This window comes from Xenopus laevis, chromosome 1S, assembly GCF_017654675.1.
Source record: "Xenopus laevis strain J_2021 chromosome 1S, Xenopus_laevis_v10.1, whole genome shotgun sequence".
Lineage (NCBI taxonomy): Eukaryota > Metazoa > Chordata > Amphibia > Anura > Pipidae > Xenopus > Xenopus laevis.
The window spans coordinates 134,392,467-134,417,944 of record NC_054372.1 but is presented as its reverse complement, the minus strand read 5'-3'; the positions used below and the strand labels follow the sequence as shown (position 1 = coordinate 134,417,944).

General features: G+C 38.6%; 2 protein-coding genes across 2 annotated transcripts in view; one reads left to right on the top strand and one right to left on the bottom strand.

Moving 5' to 3' along the window:
- The window catches only part of med13l.S (mediator complex subunit 13-like S homeolog), an 87,318-nt gene extending 67,979 nt beyond the window's left edge, over window positions 1-19,339 (bottom strand). The window contains exons 1-2 of the mRNA XM_018244008.2: window positions 18,338-19,339; window positions 7,531-7,768 (exon numbers count right to left, since the gene is read on the bottom strand). Coding sequence (XP_018099497.1) covers window positions 7,531-7,768; window positions 18,338-18,409 — 310 coding nt within the window. The 5' untranslated portion in view covers window positions 18,410-19,339. The remainder of the gene's footprint in view (window positions 1-7,530; window positions 7,769-18,337) is intronic.
- MGC75582.S (MGC75582, possible similarity to act2 S homeolog) lies at window positions 1,035-2,804 on the top strand (the record flags this gene model as incomplete). The annotated part of the gene is given in 1 exon segment (NM_001096757.1): window positions 1,035-2,804. A coding segment is annotated over 1 exon segment (1,134 nt). The 3' UTR covers window positions 2,218-2,804.
- Window positions 19,340-25,478: the final 6,139 nt, after the last annotated feature.

Below are 25,478 nucleotides of genomic sequence, written 5' to 3'. Positions count from 1 at the left end.
TTAATGCTAAAAAGTAAAAAAAATAAAATGAAGCATAAATATTCTTTTAAGATTTTTACATTTATATGCATGGATTTACTCTTAGTTAATATCATACTATGTACTGCCTTGTTTTACACAATAAATAAACAAAAATGTGTTCATTTGTTTTCCCCAAACACTGTGGCCTAGATGTTCCTGACAGACTTATTTTGATGCTTTCTGGTCAGAATTTCCTGATAACAGATGCCATACCTTGTAATTTAAATACTGCACATCAGAAAACCATATAATTTCATTTAAGTTCTCTAAATAGGTTTGGTAACAAATATTTAAAAAAAACTCATATGCAGAATCAGTTCCACTAACCACACAAAAATATTATATAATTGCTTTTTTTTTTTTTTCTTACAGTCTTCAGTTTTCACAAGCATTCCTAGCCCCAGGCATCAACATTCACATGATAAAAGCCTCAGGGCAGATACTGATATGTAAACAGCAGCTCACAAATTCAATCATCTCTCTTTCAAATAAACCTTTTTTGTTAAAATATTTCTAATTGTATTAAACATAAAACATACAACATATTTATACAGAAATTTAATTAGAGAGCTCAGTATTCATGCCACTGCAGTAACCCACAAATAGTTTTTGTCTTTAGCTTTCCAAGATTAAAAAGTCATTTGCGGTTGCCTCTCTCTCTCCTCAGCTGTCCCACAGGAATATGTCATTGTCACTCAACTTTTTTTTTTACCATCCACGCTCTGGGGGCTGGGTGATGCTAGGGACTACAGTTGACAAAAACCCTTGTATGGCTTGGCAGGGCCCTGAGACAAGACACTCCCCCATGTAAGGAAGGAATCTGGGCTGGGTGGCAGGGGCTGGCCTTATCAAAGCCAAATATGGCTAAGCAAATGAAGCCACCTCTTCTACTGAAAAGCATTCCTAAACTAGGGAAGGGGCCGAAGGCAAAAAAAAAAAAAGAGCAAATGAAGGGGCTGGCAATGAATATATAAAGACCCTAACACACAGTCAAGAGTTGCAGCAGTAACAAATAGCACCGTCCTTCCGCTCAGCCAGTCAAACTTTACAAGACAAGCAACCATGTGTGATGATGATGAGACCACTGCTCTGGTCTGTGACAATGGCTCTGGGCTGGTGAAAGCTGGCTTTGCAGGAGATGATGCTCCCAGGGCTGTGTTCCCATCTATCGTGGGTCGCCCACGTCACCAGGGCGTCATGGTAGGCATGGGACAGAAGGACTCCTATGTTGGGGATGAAGCTCAAAGCAAGAGGGGTATCCTCACCCTGAAGTATCCCATTGAACATGGTATCATCACCAACTGGGATGACATGGAAAAGATCTGGCATCACACCTTCTACAATGAACTTCGTGTGGCCCCTGAAGAGCACCCTACACTGCTCACTGAAGCTCCACTTAACCCAAAAGCCAACAGAGAAAAGATGACACAGATCATGTTTGAAACCTTCAACGTGCCAGCTATGTATGTTGCAATCCAAGCCGTGCTGTCCCTCTATGCCTCTGGTCGTACCACTGGTATTGTGCTGGACTCTGGTGATGGTGTCACCCACAATGTCCCCATATATGAAGGTTATGCTTTGCCTCATGCCATCATGCGTCTGGACCTGGCAGGTCGCGACCTGACTGACTACCTCATGAAGATCCTAACTGAACGTGGTTATTCATTTGTAACAACAGCAGAAAGAGAAATTGTGCGTGACATCAAGGAAAAGTTGTGCTATGTGGCCCTGGACTTTGAAAATGAAATGGCAACAGCTGCTTCATCCTCCTCCCTGGAAAAGAGTTATGAATTACCAGATGGCCAAGTTATCACCATTGGTAATGAGCGTTTCCGCTGCCCCGAGACCCTGTTCCAGCCTTCTTTCATTGGCATGGAATCTGCTGGCATCCATGAGACCGCCTACAACAGCATCATGAAATGTGACATCGACATCCGCAAGGACTTGTATGCCAACAACGTTCTCTCTGGTGGTACCACAATGTACCCAGGTATTGCTGACCGTATGCAGAAGGAAATCACTGCCCTGGCTCCAAGCACCATGAAGATCAAGATCATTGCACCACCTGAACGCAAGTACTCCGTCTGGATTGGAGGCTCTATTCTTGCATCCCTCTCCACCTTCCAGCAAATGTGGATCACCAAGCAAGAATATGATGAAGCAGGACCTTCCATTGTCCACCGTAAATGCTTCTAAGCATGTGACTGTATGGTGCAAGTTTTTCTATCAGTGCAATCACAGTATAAACAAAAATTATGTTTACCATAAGGTACAATGAAGACCTACAGAGACTTATATGTAAGTGATATCATGAAAATAATTACACTATAGAAATCAGTTATTCCCTTTTTCTAAAAAATCTTTTTGTTTCACAAACTAACTTAACATAGAAGAGGATAGATATATATTAATGTTGAGAAGCCTGCTATAATCCTCCAACAATGCATATTTTCACTGGCTTTGTTACTTTATCACATCTACCCAAGCTGAAAGCCTTTTGAACACCTGTACTGTGTGGAGGGTTGAGTGGGTACAATCTGCATTGTCTATATCTAATTGCTTGTTAAAGAAATATGGCTCATTCTAAATTCTTTGCAAATACCTAAATCCTTGATGTAAATGACACAAACTGCTGCTATGGTATATGTATCATTATTCTCATGTACATTTATTGTGTTTTTTACATCTCGATAGGTAATAACAAAATGTGACATTCTAGAGTCATTCAGCACTGAAATGGATTACTGTGAAGGAATAACATAATAAAATGTTTTGCAACCCTATGATTTGCCTCATCATATCATTTCTATGCATATTTTGTTGAAAGATTGGTTTACAGAATTTTGCTTTTAACAAAAGACGTATGTGTGCTGAGCATCTACATGAAAATACCATGTGTTACCCAAGGGACTGTGTGCTAAAAAGGTCAGTAACAAACTGGTTTATTTAAGTAACCCTAGTAGCATTTGGGAATTTAAAGATAATGTGGTTGGCCAACATTAAAATACATTAGAGGAGCAAGAAAAAAAAAATATATTTTTACATATAATTTTATAATGTGTGCATACATACACACAACGTATGTGTATAGAAAACGGATCCGCACACACTGATTACTGCAGTCGGGGAGTATCCCCTTTTATTAAGCCACCAAACATCAACGTTTCGGGGGGGGGGAACAACACCCACACTATGTACTGTTTTATTATTACAGAGAAAAAGGAAATATTTTTTAAAAGTTAGAATTACTGTATTTGCTTATAATGGGATCTAGGGGAGATGGACATTCCTTAATCTGTAGCTGTATAACCAGAATACTGGTTCACTCTATAAATCTTTTAAAGTCTTTTTTTATACATTAAAAAGGCTGACACATATCACAAAAAAAAAAAAGTTGTTGTTAATCCCATTGCCATGTATCAGGAGATTAGAGGTAGGCCATCTTCTTTACACTCTTTCACAGCTGTTTTCCCCCATCCCTATACAGGGTGCAGCTTGTCTAGCAAAATATATGCCCTGACAGCTACTTCCCCAATCTCCCTACACCCCCAATGATCCACCACTCTGAAAACAGCCTGTGTGTCCATAGCATTAAGTGGTCTCATTTATACAGCTATCCTACGTCGGCATGTCCAGATTCACCATTACATCACTAGCTCGACCAGTGCTGCTACTACAGGTGCTGACATTGTCCAATTTACTACACCAGGCTCTTTAGGGCATTACATTGGCACTATTTGGAAATACTGATTTCAAATAAATGCAACTCTGGCAAGTCTGTTCAAGTGAGACAGCTTAGGAAAGGAGAAGTTAGTGAAGACTATTCAAACAGGTTTCAGGATGTGTTTATTCTCAGTATTAATGAATATGTCACTCCCAGCTAACATTTCTACCAGGAAGGGCACAGGATGTGTTTATTCTCAGTATCAATTAATATTTCCAGATATAATGACATATGAATGAGTATACTTATAATTTAAAAACTGCAGTTCAGCAATTTTAAAAACAGGAACTAGAGACAAAATGAAAGATTGAATACAATGGGCAAATTTGGAACCTTTGGGACTTTTTGAAGTTGCTTTTTCAGGTGTGGAAAAAAACTGTGGGTAAAATGCCAGTGAACGAGGCTTATGTTTTGTTGAAGCAATGTAAACATTACACTGCTATATATAGACCTAACTGCAATTACATAAGCAGTTGTGTAACTACAGAGGAAGCAGACCCTGTGCTGGAGGGGGGTCAGACCACAGGGTCTCTATAGTTGAGAAATTTCCCCCTCACCAGCCAACATCTTACCTATTCCAACGCAAAGGGGCCATTACCCCACTATTCAGAAAGTAGGTGTCAATTAGATAAAGCCAGGCTGCTGATACTGTTACACACTTACATGGGAAAAGAAGCACAATGCAGTTCTTATACCCTGCTTGGGAAATATGAAGATGCTTCAGTTGCACATATTACCGCCCTGAACCTATAACAGAGATAATTCCTTTCTTCCAGATTTAATGAAAATGTGATAAACTATACCACCATGTCACAATCTATATCTCAGTCTCAGAGAATAAATCATGAACCTATAATTTAACAAATACAATTTTGGTATGTGTCAGTAAATTCAGCAGGAATGCAACACTATTAATAGCTATAGCTCACAAAGCAGTATAAAAACTCTGCCATTGTGCTCTGGTTGTGAGGGTTCAGAGAAGGGATGGAACAACTGCTACAACAGTTGATCCTGTAAGCAGAACAATGTTTTGTCTGTGTCTGGTATAGACAAGTGGTGTTTAACTTTTTTGCATTACCACATTGCATTTTTTTAAACTGAAATCTGCCCAATATGCAAAGTTGTAAAGGGGTGGATTATTCATTCAAAATAAATATTCATTATTTATTTTTTACAGGTTTTTAAATATTTGCCTTCTTCTTCAGCTTTCAAATAGGGGTCACTGACCCCACCTAAAAACAAATGCTCTGTAAGGCTATACATTTATTGTTATTGATATTTTTATTTTCTCATCTTTCCATTCAGGCCGTCTCCTATTTATATTCCAGTCTCTTAATTAAATTAAGGCATAGTTGCTAGGGTTATTTGGACCCTAGCAACCAGAATGCTGAAATTGCAAACTGGAGAGCTGCTGAATAAAAAGCTAAATCAAAAAAACACAAATTATAAAAAATTAAAACCAATTGCAAATTGTCTCGGAATTTCACTCTCTAAATCATACTAAAAGTTAATGTCAATAGTAGCCTGCACTGGCAGTATCAAGCTGCACTTGCAGTAGCCTAAAGGCCTCCATACAAGAGCCAATAAAAGTTGGAAACAGACAGAGTCGGCAGCTTATTGGCCCGTGTGTGGGGCCATACGACGGGCTTCCCCGATCAATATCAATGCCAATCGGGCAGAGTAAAAAATTCAGTTGGATATCGGCCGCGTCTTTTCATTGATGCGGTTCGCGATCCGACCGCCAGTATGGCCTCCATTCTAATCTGATTGTTGGGACCTAGGGCCCATGATCGGATCAGCCCGATATCGCCAGCTTAATGTGGGCATATCGGGGAGAGATCCTAAAACACCATATATGTGAATATTTTTTTTCATATGTAATAAAAAGAACAAAACAAATGAAACAATCATGTATTATTGAAGGCAAGCTGGGTGAACAGGAATACATCTACCACGATCACTAAGAAGAGGTGCCTTCTAAAAGATTTATGCTGCTTAAATAGCTTAAATGTTAGTATTTCAATTAAACATGACTGTCCTTACAGCCCTGATACAGGCTAATATACACAAAGAGCTGCCAACAGCTGTACAAGGAATCACCTAAAATAAAATAAAAAAATTCAGCAGGGATAATCTGGGAATTCTTACTAGATTCCTATGAGACGTGACTTTGTTTAGAAGCTGTACTAAACATTATCATTTGAAAATAAGAATTAATGCAAAGCTTTATACATTTTTAGTTGAATACCCTTCAGGAACTTATCTTTTGACTTTTTTAGCATACAGATATGCAATCTTCATTTCAACAATACTGATAAAAATTTTAAGCCTGAGAGAAGCAGATCTGGTCAGAACCTCTATTCCATTGATTTGAATCCAATCAACCTGTGTGGGGGTCACACACAGGCTGAGGTCAGCCCAAATACTGACCTCAGCTTCAGCTCCGCTATGTGTGACCGCAAACAGGATGATCAGATTCAAATCAATGGAGAAGGGGCATTAACAGATCTGCTTCTTTCAGCCTGCAAAAATACACATGCTGACAACAGCCTTGTGCCCATGGCCTTACAGTGGTGCTTGAAAGTAATTGGATCATTTCTTTCAATAAATACATGACCAAATAAAATAATTTTTGTTTCATTTGCTTAATTAGGATTTCTTCATCTACTTTTAGGACTGTTTGGAAATCAGATTTTGTCTTAGGTCACATTCATATAAAAATATAGAAAATTGTAAAGCGTTCACAAACTCTGTACATCTGTACATTTATCCTTAGCTCAAAAAGTTTGAATCAAGTGTAAATATACCTGTATTATTTAAACCTCACACACTTCTGGGGTTATGTAATAAAAAAAACAGTTTATCCAGATGCAATAACCCAAATCAATCAGCAGGAAGCACTTACTGGTCAACTGTATAAGCAAACATTTATTGGTTGCTCCTGAGCGAACATAGTGTCTTTTGTTACATGTGCCGGGTGGATTGGTTTTGATATCACCATGGCTAGATTTAAAAAGCTCTCTATGCCTTTGAATCTGGGAAGGGATTTAAAAAGATCACTAAACAATGAGGCATCTATCTCAACGCTGTCTTGGAGACCAGCTTCAAGTGGAACTTTTTAAAAAAAAAAAAAAAAACATTTGGGACATTATGGGCCATATTTATGAAGAATCTAATTTGTGAGTTGTGTGAGGGCTTTTCTACCTCAAATAAACTCAAATTTTAAGTATGTGTGTTTACGCAAAAAAACCCAAATTTCAAAAACTCTAATTAAAAACAACAGGGAAAAAAACTAATGATGAAGTTCATGTCCCAAAAAAACCTGAATCAATCAAATATATGCCCCGAAAACTCGAATTGAACGATTTTTCGTATTAAAAAAAAAACAAATTTTTTCTTTGCTTATTAACTCGCACTCGAATTTTCGAAAATATATGTGTGAGTTTGGATGCAAAAAAAAAATCCGAATTGTGGAAAAGAAATCACTTTCGATTTTTGATACATCTGCCCCTATGTGATGGCAGTCTGGCATGGTGAGGAAGTATGGCCCAGTGAAAGGTATAGATGGCAGAGAGAGAAGGGCATGGCAGGGAGAGAAGGCGGAAAGGCCCAAAGGTTACTATTTCAGGGAAGGTAAGACATAAGTGTGTGGGAGAGGCAGGATTAGGAAACAACACTAATCAGTCTACTCCAAAATCTATGGACCCTATAAAAAATAACAACTGAATCAAGGTAAATAAAGTTTAAATTAGCAAACAAAATATGAGAAAATGATATGCACTTACTATGCAACTCATGGTGTATAACATCACCAAGGTTTGGTTCATCCCCCCACCAGAAGATCCAGAGTTCCTTTCGATCAGGTTTGACCTCACGCCTCCATACACACAAAAGATTGGCCTGTAGGCAGCGGATGAAGCTTAGCAAGATGGGATCATCTTGGGCAGGAGCAGAGATGATTGGGCCACATTCGCCAGGCCCCTGGTATCTGTAGCGACGCCATTTGATGCCAGTCAGTTCAGCCTTGGGGAAAATAAAGCTAAGGTTACAATGCAATTCTGACTTCTGCATCCATTAAAATTAAAATAACACAGAACTTTTCCACACAGAATCTACTGAATCTCCACCATCATGAGAGATCATACCGCATATACAGAGTGCACGTAAGACTCACCCCTCCCTTCCTGTTCCGTGCGCATGATCAAGAGTTTCAGACTACTAGCTGGGCTTATTGATGATGCTCTCTTCGCTAAACACTGGATTTTTATACAGCTTGCAACAGGCAGGGGGCACAAGTGCTTTTCAAATGCGCTATACAAGGTGCACTCTTGCAAAATAAATACGGTTTAAAGGGGTTGTCTACCATCCAAACATTTTTTTCAGTTAAGTTGTTTTCAGATTGTTTTCTTTTATTTTTTACTGTTTTCCTAAAATTTAAGTTTAATGTTGCTGTTAGGAACATTAAACTTTCATCTTGAATTTGGGAAAAACAGCAAAAAATAAAAATGAAAAGCAACTGAAAACAATATTAATTTCTGATGAACAATCTAAAAAAAACAGTTTGGAAGGTGAACAACCAATTTGAAAATTGCCATATATCAGTAAACTTGTGAACCAAGTGCAACGTCCCCCATACTAGAACTTGGAAAATGACAGCAGTGGTTAAAGTAATTTGCAGTTGATTGCAATGTATAGCTGTTGAAATTCCAAACTGGGAAGCTGATGAACAAAAAGCTTAATTATTTAAAAAAAACAAAAAAGTAAAAAATAAAGACCAATCAGAAACTGTTTCAGAATATCAATGTCTACATCATATTAAGCATTGAAGGGGTGGTTCTCCTTTATGTTAATGTTTAGTAAGTTAAAGGATGGCCAATTCCTAGCAATGTTTCAATTGGTCTTCATATTTTTTAGATTTTAAATTATTCTCCTTCCTCTTCTGACTCTCTTCAACATTCCAAATAGAGATCATTGACTCTAGCAGACAAAAATCTCTTACTCTGTGAGGTCACAATTTTATTATTATCCATATTCAAGCTCCTTATGCAAACAACTGCCTGGTTGCTTGGGTAAACAAGACCCTAGCAACCAGATAGCTGCTGAAATACCAAACGACTGAACACAAATCTAAATAACAATAATATATTCATTTAAAGGTGAACTACCCCTTTGAGTTAGTTTATTATCACTTTAAAACTTCTGAAATAGCCACTTTTGCCATTACCCTAAATCTAAGTTTTTAAGAGCATGCAGAATTTTCCTTATGGACACGTGCTGGTCAGAAAACCCAGCACTACTACACGAATAAGCCCCAAGAAGAACAAAACCAGTCTTTAACTGAGATCTGATCAGCAACTGCACTGGCTATTCTTAAAAACCCAGTAGCTTTATACTTTAGTGTATTCAATAACAGCTGAGCAATACTGTATTTGACAAGGAAACCCAAACGACAAGATGGTTTACTCACTCAAAATGCATTTTTTGTAAGTTTAGGTTTGCTAAGCTTTAGCTTTTTGATATCATTATTAAATTTAGCCAGGGGCATTCTGATTTGATTCTACTCTGTCTGGTGGGACACCAGCTCTGGTCCTGAAAGTATAAATCAAGACAGGGCTTTGGTTGCTTGCAAAGAAACAAAATAAAAAGTCACATGGGTAACAGGAAATGGATTTCCCATGTATTCCTTAGGTCAAGAAGACAGAAGTAAAGAAAGTGGAATATCCAGAGAGGTTACAGTAAGTAGGGCTAAAATGAGCTAAAAAACCCTCCACTATGCAAGAAATGCAGTCTTCTCAATAGAGAAATAATTAAGTGTCATGCTACATACATATACAGGTATAGGACTGGTCATCTGGGTATCAGGGTTTTCCAGATAAAGGATCTTTCCGTAATTTGGATCTTCATACCTTAAAGGGATACGGTCATGTGAAAACATGTTTTGTTTTCAAAACGCATCAGTTAATAGTGCTGCTCCAGCAGAATTCTGCACTGAAATAATTTTTCAAAAGAGCAACAGATTTTTTTTATATTGAATTTTGAAATCTGACATGGGGCTAGATATATTGTGAGTTTCCCAGCTGCCCCCAGTCATGTAACTTGTGCTCTGATAAACTTTAGTCACTCTTTACTGCTGCACTGCAAGTTGGAGTGATATCAACCCCCAGCAGCCTAACAAAAGAACAATGGGTAGGTAACTTATACCACTGAGCTCCCACTGAGACTGATTCCATTACATTAAGTAGGAGAGATAGCAGCCTGCCAGAAAGCAGTTCCATCCTAAAGTGCACATGACTGGGGGCAGCTGGGAAACTGACAATATGTCTAGCCCCATGTCAGATTTCAAAATTGAATATAAAAAATCTGTTTGCACTTTTGAGAAATGGATTTCAGTACAGAAGTCTGCTGGAGCAGCACTATTAACTGATGCGTTTTGAAAACAAAACATGTTTTCCCATGACAGTATCCCTTTAAGTCTTCCAGAAAATCATGTACACATTCAATAAACCCAAGAGGCTGGTTCTGCTTTCAATAAGGATTAATTATATCTTAGTTGGGATCAAGTACAAGGTACTGTTTTATTATTACAGAGAAAAAGGAAATTATTTTTAAAATTTGGAGTATTTGCATAAAATTGAGTCTATGGGAGACGACCTTTCCGTAATTCTGAGCTTTCTGGAAAAAGGGTTCCCAGACAACCCAGGATACCTGTAATAACATTGGCTCAAAACAAAAAATTAAGGGAAACCTTACTCATAAGAGCTAAGGGCAGAAACATGCATAATCCTCTTTTGTGACCAAAGATTTAAAAACAATGTTCTCCCAAAAAAACACCACTTCCCTATACATAATTAAAAGGCAGCTACACTAGTAAAATCTATTATCAGTGTCAGCTACAAACCAGGTCTGACAGTCATGTAAGTAATCAAGGCAACAGAGTGGCCAAATAGCCAGCATTCAATTTGCAGGTAAATCTGTCACAAAGCCAGGGGAGAAGTCCTGAAAATCCTAACTACATGGCAAACAAGTAGAAACAGCAATGGTAAGGAGGAACAGTCAAACCTCAGTTACTGGCATGTAGTAACTGGACAGGTTCTAAACACCATAAAACTTCAGCTCTATGGGAATTATCAAAGGGTTAACATGTCTGTAATCTAGTCAAAACCCACAGCGCAAAGTTATTCTGATTTAAAACAGGATAATACCACATTTGAACCACAAAAGGCCAAACCTTTCCAGAAATTAGGTGGCATTTTTGAAAATCAGCAGCAGAAAATCAGCAGCAGTTCTTTGTGAGAATTGAAAAAACATGAATTTCTAGCTTTCTAACAGTTCCTTACTCTCCTTACTTCTAGCTCACTTCTTTTTCATAAGCCCCCGATATCTCTTCCATGTTACCAGTAGGACCAAGAGGACTTTTACAGCACTGACAAAAAAGTACCAGGGCCATAGCCTATAAGTTTCCAATGATTTATGCCATGCATCAGGGTTACTAGCAAAATATGGGGGGTACACAAACTGATCCAGCACAGAAAGGGCTAAATGGTATAAGTGTGTAGCTGTATTCTAAGTCAAAAGTTTACTACTGATTCACTGAATCTGTGGCCTTAAAATAAACTGCAGAAAAAAAAGGTTTGTGTTTTAGTAACATTAAAATAACATTACAATTGCACACATCATGATTTGCAGAGGAAGTAGCATTCTTTTAAATCAAATGTGATGAAAGATTGCATGACACGAGGCTAGCCATTTCCCTGCTTTCCCAAGTCCCCTCAGCTTTGAAACATATCCTCTGAGGAGCTTTAGGGTAGGGACACACTGGGCGATTTGGGGAGATTTAGTCGCCTGGCGACTAATCGCAGCGACTTTTCTCCCCGAATGCCTCCCCTCACTCTGCGCCTGGATAAAATGAAAAGTCGCCGGCGCTAATCACACACGGCGATTCGTTTTCCGAAATCGCCCGAAGTTGCCTCACGAGGAAACTTCGGGCGACTTTGGAAAACAAATCGCCGCGTGTGATTAGCGCAGGCGATTTTTCATTTTATCCAGGCGCAGAGTGAGGGGAGGCATTCGGGGAAGATTGGTCGTGGAAAGTCGCGGCGATTAGTCGCCAGGCGACTAAATCTCCCCAAATCGCCCAGTGTGTCACTACCCTTAGTCTCTCTTTACTGCTATGCTGCAAGTGTTGTCACCCTCAGCAGCAACAAGGAACAGGTAAAATAAAAGCTCTCTCTGAAAGATTGACCCACCTGAAAAAATAGCACCTCCATACTTCTATGCTGCTTTCATTGCTTTGGGTTAATAATATGCTGGTAGAGAAACATTACTGTATTTGTGGCAAAATATGCACAACTGTTCATAACCCTATTTATATGGAGTGGTCAGGGGCCTTTAGCTGAGCCAAAAGCGGAGTTGTTCAGGATTGGGAGATAAGGACTGAATACAGTATGTAAGGAAACAGCTGCCCAAAAGGACTTGCATTATGCTGTGCTGGCTGTTTCTGAAAGCACACAATTGTGCAGAATATATTTATTGGTTCAAGAATAAAGACTTAAATGGTCAAATTAATGGTTTGCAATGTACACAGTGTAGTATGACACTGAACACAAATCATGACAGAATCCCTTTAAAATAATTACAATCAATAAAATAATGGTATGGAATCTGTTATCCGGAAACCAGATATCCAGAAAGCTCTAAATTATGGAAAGTCAGTCTCCCATAGACTCCATTTTATCCAAATAATACAAATTTTTAAAAAGAACTTCATTTTTTCTCTGTAATAATAATAAAACAGTACCTTATACTTGATCCAAAATCCTTATTGGAAGCGGAACTAGCCTATTGGGTTTAATAAATGTTTACATGATTTTCTTGTAGATTTAAGGTATGATGATCCAAATTAAAGAAAGATCCATTATCGGGAAAGCAACAGGTCCTGCACATTCAGGTCCCATACCGGCATATAAACCCAGTATTTAGTAGGTGCACCTTTGGCAGCAACTGCACAGTGAGGATCACATGTTTAAGATAATGTGAATTATTTATTTTGGATAACGGAGCCTGCCAGCCTCAGCTGAAACACTCAAAACCCAGAAATAAAAAATGAAAACCAATTGCAGATATCACTCTTTGCATCATACTAAAAGTGAATGTAAAGGTGAAAAGCCACTTTAAACTTCAATTTTGGAAAAAGGTAAACAGTTAAAAATGGAAAGCAATTGAAAAAGGGTCTTTATTTCTGGGGAACAATCCAAAAATATCTGAACTGAAAAACATGTTTGGAAGGTGAACAACCCCTTTAAGAAAAATGTAATTTTAAAAGTTACTTCTGTTGATACAACCAACCAAGCATTCTATGTGTCTCCCCAGCATAGAAGTTAGTTTGTTTTAGTCAAAACATGAACTCTTTTCTAATACTATGAATGATCAGTAACATGTCAGTTTAAGGTGAATGTAAAACACAACAAAGGATTACACTGAAGTTCTGAAGACATATACCACTCGACTTGTTTTTAATAGTGAGGTTATGCTGCAACATGGAAAAGGTGTTTGTATGCATTCTACTAACAGTAGTAGACCAGTGCAGGATGAAGGTAAATAAACTCTGTTCAACATAAATATACTCCCTCCAAAAATAACACAGAGGCAAGCATGGTCAGAGGAACTTATACGTATATATGCAAATTTCCTTGTGCACCATTGAGATTTAGCAGGAAAACATACAAACAATGCAACACTAAATCTAGGCAGTTACAGAATCTCAAAAAAAGGGTTTACCTATGCCACCTACCTACTTTGTGGGCATACAGCACACACACTTAGCTTTCAAATAGATACAAAAAAACATTCTCAGATAGGGGCCACCAGCAGCTTGAAAGTTAAGAGTTCAGATTTACAATTATCTTTTTTCCAAATAATTTTAACTGTCTGCCATATACAAGTTAGAATTTTGCACAGTCCTCTGGGTTCTACATAGAGTTGTCAGAAACAAAAAATCTCAAAAACAAAAATCAAAACTTGTGTTCATATCAACATACAGACAAGGGTCAATTTCCCAGCAATTTCACCAAATTCATCGTACCTTCTAAAAGCGGAGGTAAACATCCCTTAAGTTGCCAACATACTGGCAAACACAATTGAACAGAGAGACACAGAACATAACAGCATACCTGTGGAAGGGCAATTGTACCACATACAACACAACGTAAAGACTTCAGAATTAAAATAGGAAACCTTAAAAAAAAAACAGCTCAGCCTGAGCATAAAATTATATTAAAGTTAATGCGATACCTTTACTTGCAGAGCTTCTTGTTATGACATCAAAGGCGCACAGATTCATATAGACACATACGTCTAGTATGATTATAAACAGAGGAAATAGAGAAACAAACAGAAATGACAGATTCAGTAAGCCACACATCTCTGTAATTTATATTATGTAAAGGCAACAACATACAGTATACAATAAGCAAGGGATGGGAAGAGCAACCTGGAGATCAGCCAAAATTTGAAATGCTAAATACCCATTTAAGCTGTTGTTCAGTCCTGTAATTCTATGGTGTACAAATGATGAACAATACAAAAAAAATTACTGTGATTACCTAATATGATTAATATGCCATGTGGGTTATGGAAGTGTTACCTGTTATCCATAGACAGCAAACAAACATATCACTGTAAACTTGTGGGAGCCTTAAGGGGTGGGAGTGGAAGCACACTGCTGCCCAAAGTTTCAATGCATACAAAATCCATTACTTGCGTATATAGACAAATGTCTGTCGTCAAAAACAGTCTCTAACCTTAAGCTCACTCCACTTTCCCATTCATGGTATAGGTATGGGAGCTATTATCCAGAATGCTCGGGACCAGGGGCTTTCCAGATAATGTATCTTTCTGTAATTTGGATCTTCATGCCTTAATTCTACTAGAAAATCATGTATTACTGAGAGGAAAGAATGATCCACAAAATTGCACCGACCCATTTAGTATTCCATAATTCCCAAGGGTAAAACTTAACCTTAATTGGTGTATGTTAAAATAAGCCAAGGATGAAAACAAAAATTATTTCAATTACAATTAGTAGGAGCACATTATTGACTTAATAATGCAGTATGCTTATAGGTTAATCATAATCAAGATTGATAAGATTATATAGAAAGCATCATAGTCAGGAATGACTGCATTAACCATATACGTTGGAGCAATAAACCCATATCCTGTTGCGATCACCCACACTTCCCCCAAGGGTTTGTGCACTAAGTGTGAGAGTACAAAAGTTACAGCCACTTGACTGTTCAAATTACGGTGTGGGCATTTCTTCCCACTGCTTCTGGGTCAGTACTATTGTAAGGCCAATGCCCAATCACCCCAGAGCCATCCGCGAGATAAGGAAGCGTGAGAGTTGCAGCCCCTGGCAGTTTAAACTACGTAGTCGGCGATACTTCCCATCACTTATAAGTTAGAAGTGCTATGGTGCCATTACCCAACCAGCCCTTAAACCACCCACAAGTTCCCCGTGTTTCTGTGGTATCGGCTGTTAGCAAAGTATTGGTCTCCCTGCCTAATTGAGCTAAAAGAGAAATCAGCGCCTGACGCACGGTTTGCTTGCTCAGCGAGCTTTGTCAAAGGCAATCTATTTGACATAGCTCGCAGAGCGAGCGAAACACGCATCAGGTGCCAATTTCTCTTTTAGCTCAATTAGCAGGGAGACCAATACTTTAATCAAAACTACTGATTTTGTTAAAAATCAGCATATACGTCCATTGTACTTTAACTTGGCGCCGTATGCAAATTAGGCATCGCTAGCGTAACTTCGCTTTGCTTGACGAATTAACGCTAGTGCAACTTCGCTACCTTTTGGCTCCCTGGATGCAACTTCGGATTAATTGAATCTGAGGGGCACATTTACTTAGGGTCGAATATCGAGGGTTAATTAACCCTCGATATTCGACCGTCTAAGTAAATACATCGATCGAACAATTTTTCTTCGATCAGAAATTTGTTAGGAAGCCTAAGGGGACCTTCCCCATAGGCTAACATTGATGTTCGGTAGGTTTTAGTTGGCGAAGTAGGGGTTCGAAGTACAGTACTTCAACTATCGAATGGTCGAATAGTCTAACGATTTTTAGTTCGAATAATTCGATTCAAAGTCGTAGACGAAGGTCGAAGTAGCCAATTCGATGGTCGAAGTAGCCAAAAAAATTTCTTCTATTCGGAATTCCTTCACTCGAGCTAAGTAAATGTGCCCCTAAGTGTTTAGCGAAGTGCCTTCGCTGGCGCAACTTCGGAGCTAAGTAAATTTGCCCCCATGTCTCTCTACATGCAGGATTTGTGCAAAAGTTATTTTGTTAGATTTTTTTTTTACTGAAATCAGTTATTTAAATGAGCTCTATTTCACTGGTGGTATCCAGTGATATTGTTGTCTTGTTGTGCCAGTGGGGAAAACACTTCTAACATTTCATTATTCATATATGACCCCTGGGCAGGCTTTACTAAATGGCTCCCCCCCCCAAAAAAAAAAACATTTTATATGTGCAAAGAGTTTGTATGTTGATCGCACACTTGCTTGCTGATAAAAATCAACCATAGGGTATGTGAATGACATAGTGATCTTAAATGGTGAGTTACAATGAGACACGAATGCATGTTAATGATATATGATCTATAAAGTTCTAAATAATGTAATGTTAATGATGTATAATCTGTAAAGTTCTAAACAACATGGGTGCTATACTTAGCAACTAGCAAAAGTAATACAGATTGAGGTTTCAGATTTAGGTGCTTAGTATAAAGATAGAAAACTCTTTTCATACTGTGATTTTTATAAGGAGGTTTTACAGCAACTTGAGCATGAGAACTCAAACTGGTGTACTTTTAGGCTACAATAGGCATGTGCCATAGAGAAATATACCTAAATGAAAATACTAGGCAACTCAATGCTATTGTCTTGCTACACACAACAATTAGACAAGTTACATTATAAAGTATGAATCAAGCGTATTTCTAAATGACAATAGTCGTAACTGCAAATATTGCAATACTGAGCTATCATGGAGGAGAGAACAAATAAAAACAATGTTACAATGTAGACAATGTAATGTCATAACTTAAGCTATGTTATGGAAAACAGATTGTGGGGTATCTAAAACCACTAGTAGTGAAGTGGCGGGTGGGAGAATTTATAAACAAAAAAAAACGGATATTTATAGTAAAAGACATCTACTAAGGTATACATACAGCTGCAACAAATGTGAAAACTAGGTCAATATACAAATATTAGGCAGAGCATCTGAAAAGTACAATGGAAAGAACAATATCTTTGCCAATAAGTATTATTGAAAACATTTCACCACTCATACGAGTGGCTTCTTCAATTCAACCGAGTGGTGGGGAATTTCCCAAAATTTACTATTAAGGGATGAAATGTGATAGCCTACAGATAAGTGCTACTCAAAAACTCAGACTGATAGTGTCATAATTAATGCAGCAACAAATGGGAGATCAATGAGTGACAGAACTTCTGTTATTAGAGAGTTAACAAATGCAGGTCTTTGACTGGATGACGTGAATTTAGTGTGACTGCTATAAACAGCCACCTGTGTATGCAAACACATTCTAACAAGCAACAATGCAAATTTCAATAACAGCTATTTTTAAAAGTGCCTTTAGCAATGGACAGTGATCTGAAAACTTGCAAAACCAATTTAAACGTATAATACTGTATAACAATGATTAATATGCAAAACTGTCAGCAATAAAAATGCACTAAATTGATTGACAAAATACTAAATGTCTGAAACACAAACAAAACCAGGAAACTTTTTTTAGCTGGGATCTGCCGCTTTTCTGAGTGTATTTACCTTGTTATAAATCCTTGGAGTGCTGCCGTTTTTGCATTTTTATATATTTTTGCTTGGATTAGCACCCAGGTTCTCGTTTGGCTTATGGATGTGCACATATATATATATATATATATATATATATATATATATATATATATACACACACACACACACACAAACACACTATGCTGCAGATCAAAAGAGCAACAATATCTAAATGGAAGCACCACCTTTCATCCAGCTATCTGCCCCTGTACAGAAATCCAATGTATACAAAAATAGAATAGAAAAACAGCACCTGGGGTGTTGCCATGAAAATAGTGTTAGCTTAAACATAGTACGAGATTTAGTAGGAGAATGTTACAATAAGAAAGAAACTTTGATAACAAAATATCCTCTTAGCAACTACTCCGATCTATAATGTGATAAACAAAACAAAAGTAACCATTCTCCAGACACAAAGTGGAAGTGGCCCACAAACATACTAAACAGATGTGTGTTGCAACAAGCCATGTGCAGTGCATATTCCTAGGATTATTTCACAGGCAGATGACATCACCAATATGGCAAGGACAGAGAGAGACAATCCAGCAGTTATAAGCCATTAGCAGAGTAGCAAGAAGGCCTTTGGGGTGTCCACCCCCTCCAGCTATCATTGCAACATCCAGTACCAGAGGGCTCTCAACAACAACTGGAGGATTTCAGGTTGTGGACCTATTTAAAGGGGGGAGGGGGGGAGAAATGGCATTACCAATGAGAAGAGGTTAGAGTGACAGTCCTCCAGGCTCGCCCCGTTGGCCGCCCAGTTAGCCGCCGCAGTCATGATCCACCGGGAGCCTGGCTACCAAAGCTGGGCATGATAAAGATTGCAAACGAGGGGATCCGATGAGAAAGAGACCAGCTAGTGTCCGATCCACAAGAGATCCGCACTTTGGCGATGTGTCTATGACTAAGCTCCGGTGAATATGGTCATGTCCCAGGAGAAGCCGAGGAAAACCCTGACTTTCCTGATAGTCCGGCGGCGCAGAGAAATGAGTCACCCGCGTGGGGGAGGGGCGCTCCAGGCCGTGGGATAAGAGAGGAAGGAAACAGTGCGGCCTCCCCCTGCTTGTCAGGGAATGCAATGCAAGTCCAGCCAGGCCGCCCAGTGCCAGGATACCAACATCCAATCCTGCAGCCTTGTCACTGGCCGACACTTAGAAAAATGTATGCACGGGCGGCCGCGGTGCTGGGCACAGGCCCAAGAGCCAAGCAGGCGTCGTAGTTAGCAATAGTAATGAGCAGCGAGGGTATCAATGTTTATCCTACGGTGTCCTGTTGGTGCCACATACAGGAGCCCCCACTGGTTCCACTCATGGCACAGGACACGTTTTCATGTCATTCACATGAGAATCTGCAGGTGAAGTCTGTGGCGAGAGCTGCGCCTCCTGCTCAATGCCCACCGCACGTTTACAGGGATGTACGATTTGTCTCGGTCACAGAAGGAGGCCGCGGGATCCTTGTCCTCTTCCGTGATGAATAACGCGCAGCCCGTGCTTTAAGGCCCTGGACTAATCCTGCGCAGATGTCACTGGGGGTTTGGGAAGTTTCCTGTCCCACCGGCTTCACAGCTGACTCGGCCACGGGCTCTCCCGCCGCTCTCTTGTGCCTCACACACTGACCGTAGGTTCGCCTCTCTGACAGCAGCAATGGCGTCCGGTTGCGACAACACGGAACCCCATTGGCAGCGGCCGGTCACGTGGCGAGGAGGTGGGAGGCAAAGCTTGCGCTGTGTCTACAGCAAGGCCTCTGCCCGAACGTTACGTGCGACGCCAGGCGAGGGCGCTGTGTGTATAGGAATCCTCGGTGAGAACATACAACCTATTAGTAGTACAATCAGCAGGGTTATTGTACTATTATTGTTATCCATTTCTCTATTGTGCAGTAGAATTGGTTGGGAGTACCTGTTGTACTGCTCTCATCGATCAGGTTCACTTGGAGTCTTTAATTTGTAATTACAATTGGGATCTTTGCCATGAATTGACTTGGCTACTGCTGGTATCTATATACTGTCTTAGTTAACACTGTCTTGCACCTTGTATTTGAACACTGTGGGACCTAAAGGAAAAATAAAGCAATTTGTTAGCAAAATGTATGCAAAAATATTAGGGATGCACCGAATCCACTATTTTGGATTTGGCCGAACCCCGAATCCTTTGTGAAAGATTCGGCCGAATACCGAACTGAATCCAAACCCTAATTTGCATATGCAAATTAGGGCTGGGAAGGGGAAAAACATTTTACTTCCTTGTTTTGTGACAAAAAGTCAAACGATTTCCCTCCCCGCCCCTAATGCAAATTAGGATTCGGATTCAGTTCGGCTGGGCAGAAGAATTAGACCGAATCCTGCTGAAAAAGGCCGAATCCCGAACCGAATCCTGTATTCAGTGCATCCCTAAAAAATATAGGTTTTCTATGTAACAGTGTAGCGGAGTTCACACAACACCCCCCCCCTCCCCCATTTATCAGTTCTGACATGCAAACAAGATTATATAATTACATGACTGGTTAATTTGAAGGTGTATAATAGGAATGAAGCGTTAGGGAGTGACTCCAGGGACGATTTTGGATACGACGGAAATAAGGTAAGTGAATGCATTGTCGGATGGTGTCGCAGAGTTGATCCGACACGACTGTTGCGTCTGTATCCGACAGTCGTGTCACGTCGGATCAACGCTGCAACATCATCCGACAATGCATTCACTTACCTTATTTCTGTTGCATACAATTTGACGCCTGAGTTTTTGCGCAGCGACGGACCGCTCCAAAATCCGTGGAGTTCCTCCCTAAGGTGGCAATAGACGTTAAGATTTTGTCTCCCAAATGACTGATTTTAGTGCAGTTAGATAAATCCATCAAATTACCATGAGGTAATATACTGTAGGTCCACATAAATGCAAAGATTTTTCTTTTGTCAGCAACCGATTTTAGTGTAATCCAACCCATCCGTCAAATTATCGTGAGGTTAGTGGGAATGAAACAATTGCGCATCTAACGATTTTTCGTCCGATATCTGCAAGAAAATCGTTGGCCAGATTACAAAATTTTCATCGGTCACCGTGAAATCTACTGTATCTATGTTTGCAGGGCCAAGCAGGCAGCTACCCTCAGTTTTCCTGGCTTCAACTAGACATTATCGCTTGAAATCATTTTGGTTGATCGTTTCAAGATAAGCTTGATCTTACTATAACAAAAATATCTTTTAAAAATCTTTACATCTATGGCCAGCTTTACTGGCCACTGAACGACCATGCATCTAACGATTCTTAGCCCGACATCGGTCAGAAAATTGATTGATCAGGATAGAAAATCTTCACAGTGAAATATTTCCATTGTCCAATTGTTTGCAGGGGCCAGTTTTTCCTAGCGCAGTTTTTCTAGCTTCAACTAGATGGTATTGCTTGAAATGGTCTTTTTAGTGGATCGACAAATACTCAGTCCTATTAGAACATCTTGATACCTCTGCATGTCCATATGCCTTGATGCTTTGATGAACATTGCGTTTAACTTACCCTTCTCTGTGCAGTTTTTTCAATCTAATGAACTGTATAATGATGGGGTTAATCCCAAATTTGTCAGCTGCTATTTATAGTTATGTGTATCAGAATTTTCCAGGAAAGAGCAACTTCAACTAGCTTAACCAAAATCCACTACATTTTGCCAGTGTCATGCTTAAAATGTTTTGTAATGGTGCCTATATAACGGGTCAGGAAAATCTACTCCCGATTTGTCTAAATAATTAACAATGTGCAACTACATAAACATTAGTAATTAAAGTCCAAAGTACACAAATGATAATATTTTTAAGAATTTGGCCTTTCCTAGCTTTGGTGTGCTTGTTCATTTTTATAATAAACGGTTAAAAAAAATACTTCAAAACATTGCCAGTGTTCCTGTTAGAAACTGGCAGTCTGTTATTAAAGTGATACTGCATACTAATAATAAAGTACATGATGAGTACAAAGAAATTAGATAAACTGACTTGCTGCAGACTTCAAATGTCTGACAGCTGTCAAGAGGGTGTTTGATATGTACTTCTCTGCAACACTATCAAACTGATTGAAACAGGAGAAACTTATTGAACACCTCCTCTTTTAACTGGCGTTGAAATAATGTGATTTGTAGAGATCATATAAACTTCATGCTGCCTATACTAATAAATAGGCAGGGAGGAATAATGCTACCAATGAAATATTTGCTTTCAAACAGCAAAGCAGTGAACATGTGACATGTGTCTTTTGAACATTATCTACTATGTTACTGTGTAAGTCCATTGATTCCAGCTACCAGTGATACTCACGTCTTATTTTGTTCATTTTCTTTAGTTTCATTATTTACAATATAGGCACTATATTATCTGCCTAAATTATTGAAAGTAAACTTTAATGGGGTAGCTTTTTTAGCTCAGATGTTTTCAGGTTGTTCACCAGAAATACAAACTTATTTTCAATTACTTTCCATGTTTTATTTTTTTACCATTTTTCTAAAATAAAAGTTCAGTGTTCCTGTTTGGTGTTTGTCTGGCAGCTTGGGGATCCAATTTGCGGATTCTGAACTGTTACAATTTGTTACATTTGTTAATACATTTCTCAGAAGTATATGTGGAATATTAGCAATTATTGCATAAATTCTGCCTTTAATGAAACTCATGGATTGGGCTTTGCAGGGCCAAAGATAAAGATTGTATCAACTCAAGTTTAATTTAGAACAGAGTCCGTGAACCCCCATCCTCCAGAGCTGCTTTAGAAAGTAGACTCTCTGGGGCATATTTATGAAAGAGTGAAGTTAAAAATCAGCACATTCCACTACTGTGAAATTCTGCCACTCTCCATTAATTGTTATTGCATTTTTAAAGGCATATTTATTAAAGGATGAACTTTCACCCATTGATAAATACTCAAATAAAAATCCCATAGAAATGAATGGAGAGTGGTGTCTTAAAGTAATGAAACTATAAATTAATTCTGCCTTGTGTTGGTAAAACTGGTGTGTTTGCTTTAGAATAATATATTTTATATAAACAAGCTGCTGTGTAGCCATGGGGGCAGCCATTCTCCATGAAAAAGGAGAAAAGGCACAGGTTAAACAGAAGATAACAGATAAATTCTATAGTATACAATGGGATCTTCAGAACTTCTCTGTTATCTCTTGTATATCCTGTGCTTGATGACTACCCCCCATGTAGCCCGCCCCCATGGCTACACAGCAGCTTGTTTATATCAACTTTAGTTGTGGTGCTGAAGAAAACACACCAGTCTTACCAGTGCAGCACAAGTACATCTTTGGTGTTTCTGTTCTTTTAAGCCTTTAAGATTAAAAAAAAAATATATATATATATATATATATATATCTATCTATCTCAAGCAAAAAAGATCCGCACTCTCAGGACTTATATTAATCTGAAAGTTTTAATTGCAAGACTAACTTTTCGGCCTCCTCCGAGGCCTTTCTCAAAGTGTCTAAAAGTTGGAAGATATGCAAATAAATACAAGAGTTTGGTGGGAAACTAGACACATTGAATCTGACGTGGTGACATCATCACAGAAACATAGCACCATTGAAATATTGCTCATTCTATACAGACAAGTCAAAAAGGCTACAAAGCACATATAAAAATAGCAACTATAGACAATCACATTTAAAACAATATATCCATTCTACAAATAAAAACAAGATGTTGTGTTACTATGTTTCAACCCCTTAGTAACGCCATTGCTAAATGATTGTTTAGAATATCTTTGAACACTGTTGCAAGAAATATCTTAAAATTGAGTTAGATTGACAGGCCTGCGTGGAGACTCGTTCGTCATTTATAATATTTATTTTATAAATAATTATTTTATTAATATTTAAAACTACCACTCGGATTGCGGGATAATAGTCCCTGCGGCTATTCACATATTTTAATCATCAGGTGTGGGCCAAGCTTCTAAATGAAAATCTTTTAAGGGTGTTGCCTCACCTTCAGGAAACCCTTTGGGCTCTTACTCATGAGCATTTTTACCTGCGCTCCCCTGCGTTCCGTTTCTCGGCGTTCAGCCGCAGGGGAGCGCAGGAATAGACGCATTTCATTTTTTCAAATGGGGCTGTACTCACACAGGCGCGTGTAGGCGCCGAACGCAGGTTGAGACGCAACATGCTGCATTTTTCCTGCGTTCAGCACCTACACGCGCCTGTGTGAGTACAGCCCCATTTGAAATAATGAAATGCGTCTATTCCTGCGCTCCCCTGCGGCTGAACGCCGAAAAACGGAACACAGAGGAGCGCAGGTAAAAACGCTCATTAGTAAGAGCCCTTAGAGTTAGAATCACTGTGTGAACTTAACCCATAAATTGCAAGTGTGGCTATTATAACTATTAGGGCGTGTGTGTCAATTCCCTCCTATACATATAACCAAGGACTGTGGACTCTAACAGGGGAATGTAATAAAAGTCGCAAAGAGCAAAACAATTCGCACCAATAAGACTAAAAATCCACATCTCGCAATGTAATATTGTTCCTTAAACTGTTATTGCATTGCGAATTTTAATTGCGCACTCATAAGAAGTGCTTGAAGGTGTCGTAATCTTTTGGAGCAAACATAACGACTTTTTCAGTAAGAAGTTTTATTACATTGACTGCGCATTGGCGCAAACTATAAAATTCGCAAACGGTCTTTCACTGTCGGAAGTGGTCGCTAAACAGTTTCCGGGCACGCAAAAGCTATATTAAATTCGCACAAAGCAAAATTTGTTCGCGCAAAGGCATAACTTTTCGCATTGCGAATATTTTTTCCGTTAGCGATTTTTATTACATTCCCCCGTAGGTGTATGTAGCCCTTGTGCTAATTGTGGCATTATAAAGGTACCCCCTACACCTATAATTCTTAAGTGCAATGTGTACCATAAACCAACAGTGTCACTCCTACTCGGCTATGTGGAGTATGTCTAAGTGTATTCATATTACTATAAATCAAATAAACATGACTATATGTGAGTCTATATGACTATATGTGAGTCTAAACGTAATTAACATATTCAACATCATGATTAGAAACATTGATGCATATTAAGTGCCGGATATCTCCACCAAAAAACAAAATTATATAAAAATTATTCTGTAAAACACACAAAAGCCTTTTTGACTTGTCTGTATAGAATGAGCAATATTTAAATGGTGTTACGTTTCTGTGATGATGGCACCACGTCAGATTCAATGTGTCTAGTTTCTCGCCAAACTCTTGTATTTATTTGCATATCTTCCAACTTTTAGACACTTTGAGAAAGACCTCGGAGGAGGCCAAAACGTTAGTCTTGCAATTAAAACTTTTCAGATTAATATAAGTCCTGAGAGTGCGGATCTTTTTTGCTTGATATCAATATATATGTATATGTATATATATATGTGTATATATATATAATACACAAAAACCATGAATATCCTGTAAATTATATCCTTATAAACGGTGAGTTCTGATGTCATCAGTTATAAATGGTGAGTTCTGATGTCATTTCTGTCACATGACTCACCAAAACTTGTGTATTATAATAAATAAAGTACCCCCTCAGATATAATATCCTTATATTTTACAAAAGGGGGTACTTTATTCACTATATATATATATATATATATATATATATATATATATATATATATATATATATATATATATATATATATATATATATATAATCCAAAAAATGAAGGAAGCACTCACGGCAAATTTTTCTTGAAAAAACTTTTTACTGGATCATGCAAACATCAACGCGTTTCGGTACCTCAAGGGACCGTCATCAGGATGTGAAAAGTGGCAAATGCTGAAAATACTTAAATACCCCCCACCCAGGAACATCCCCCTGCAGCGTGCATAATTA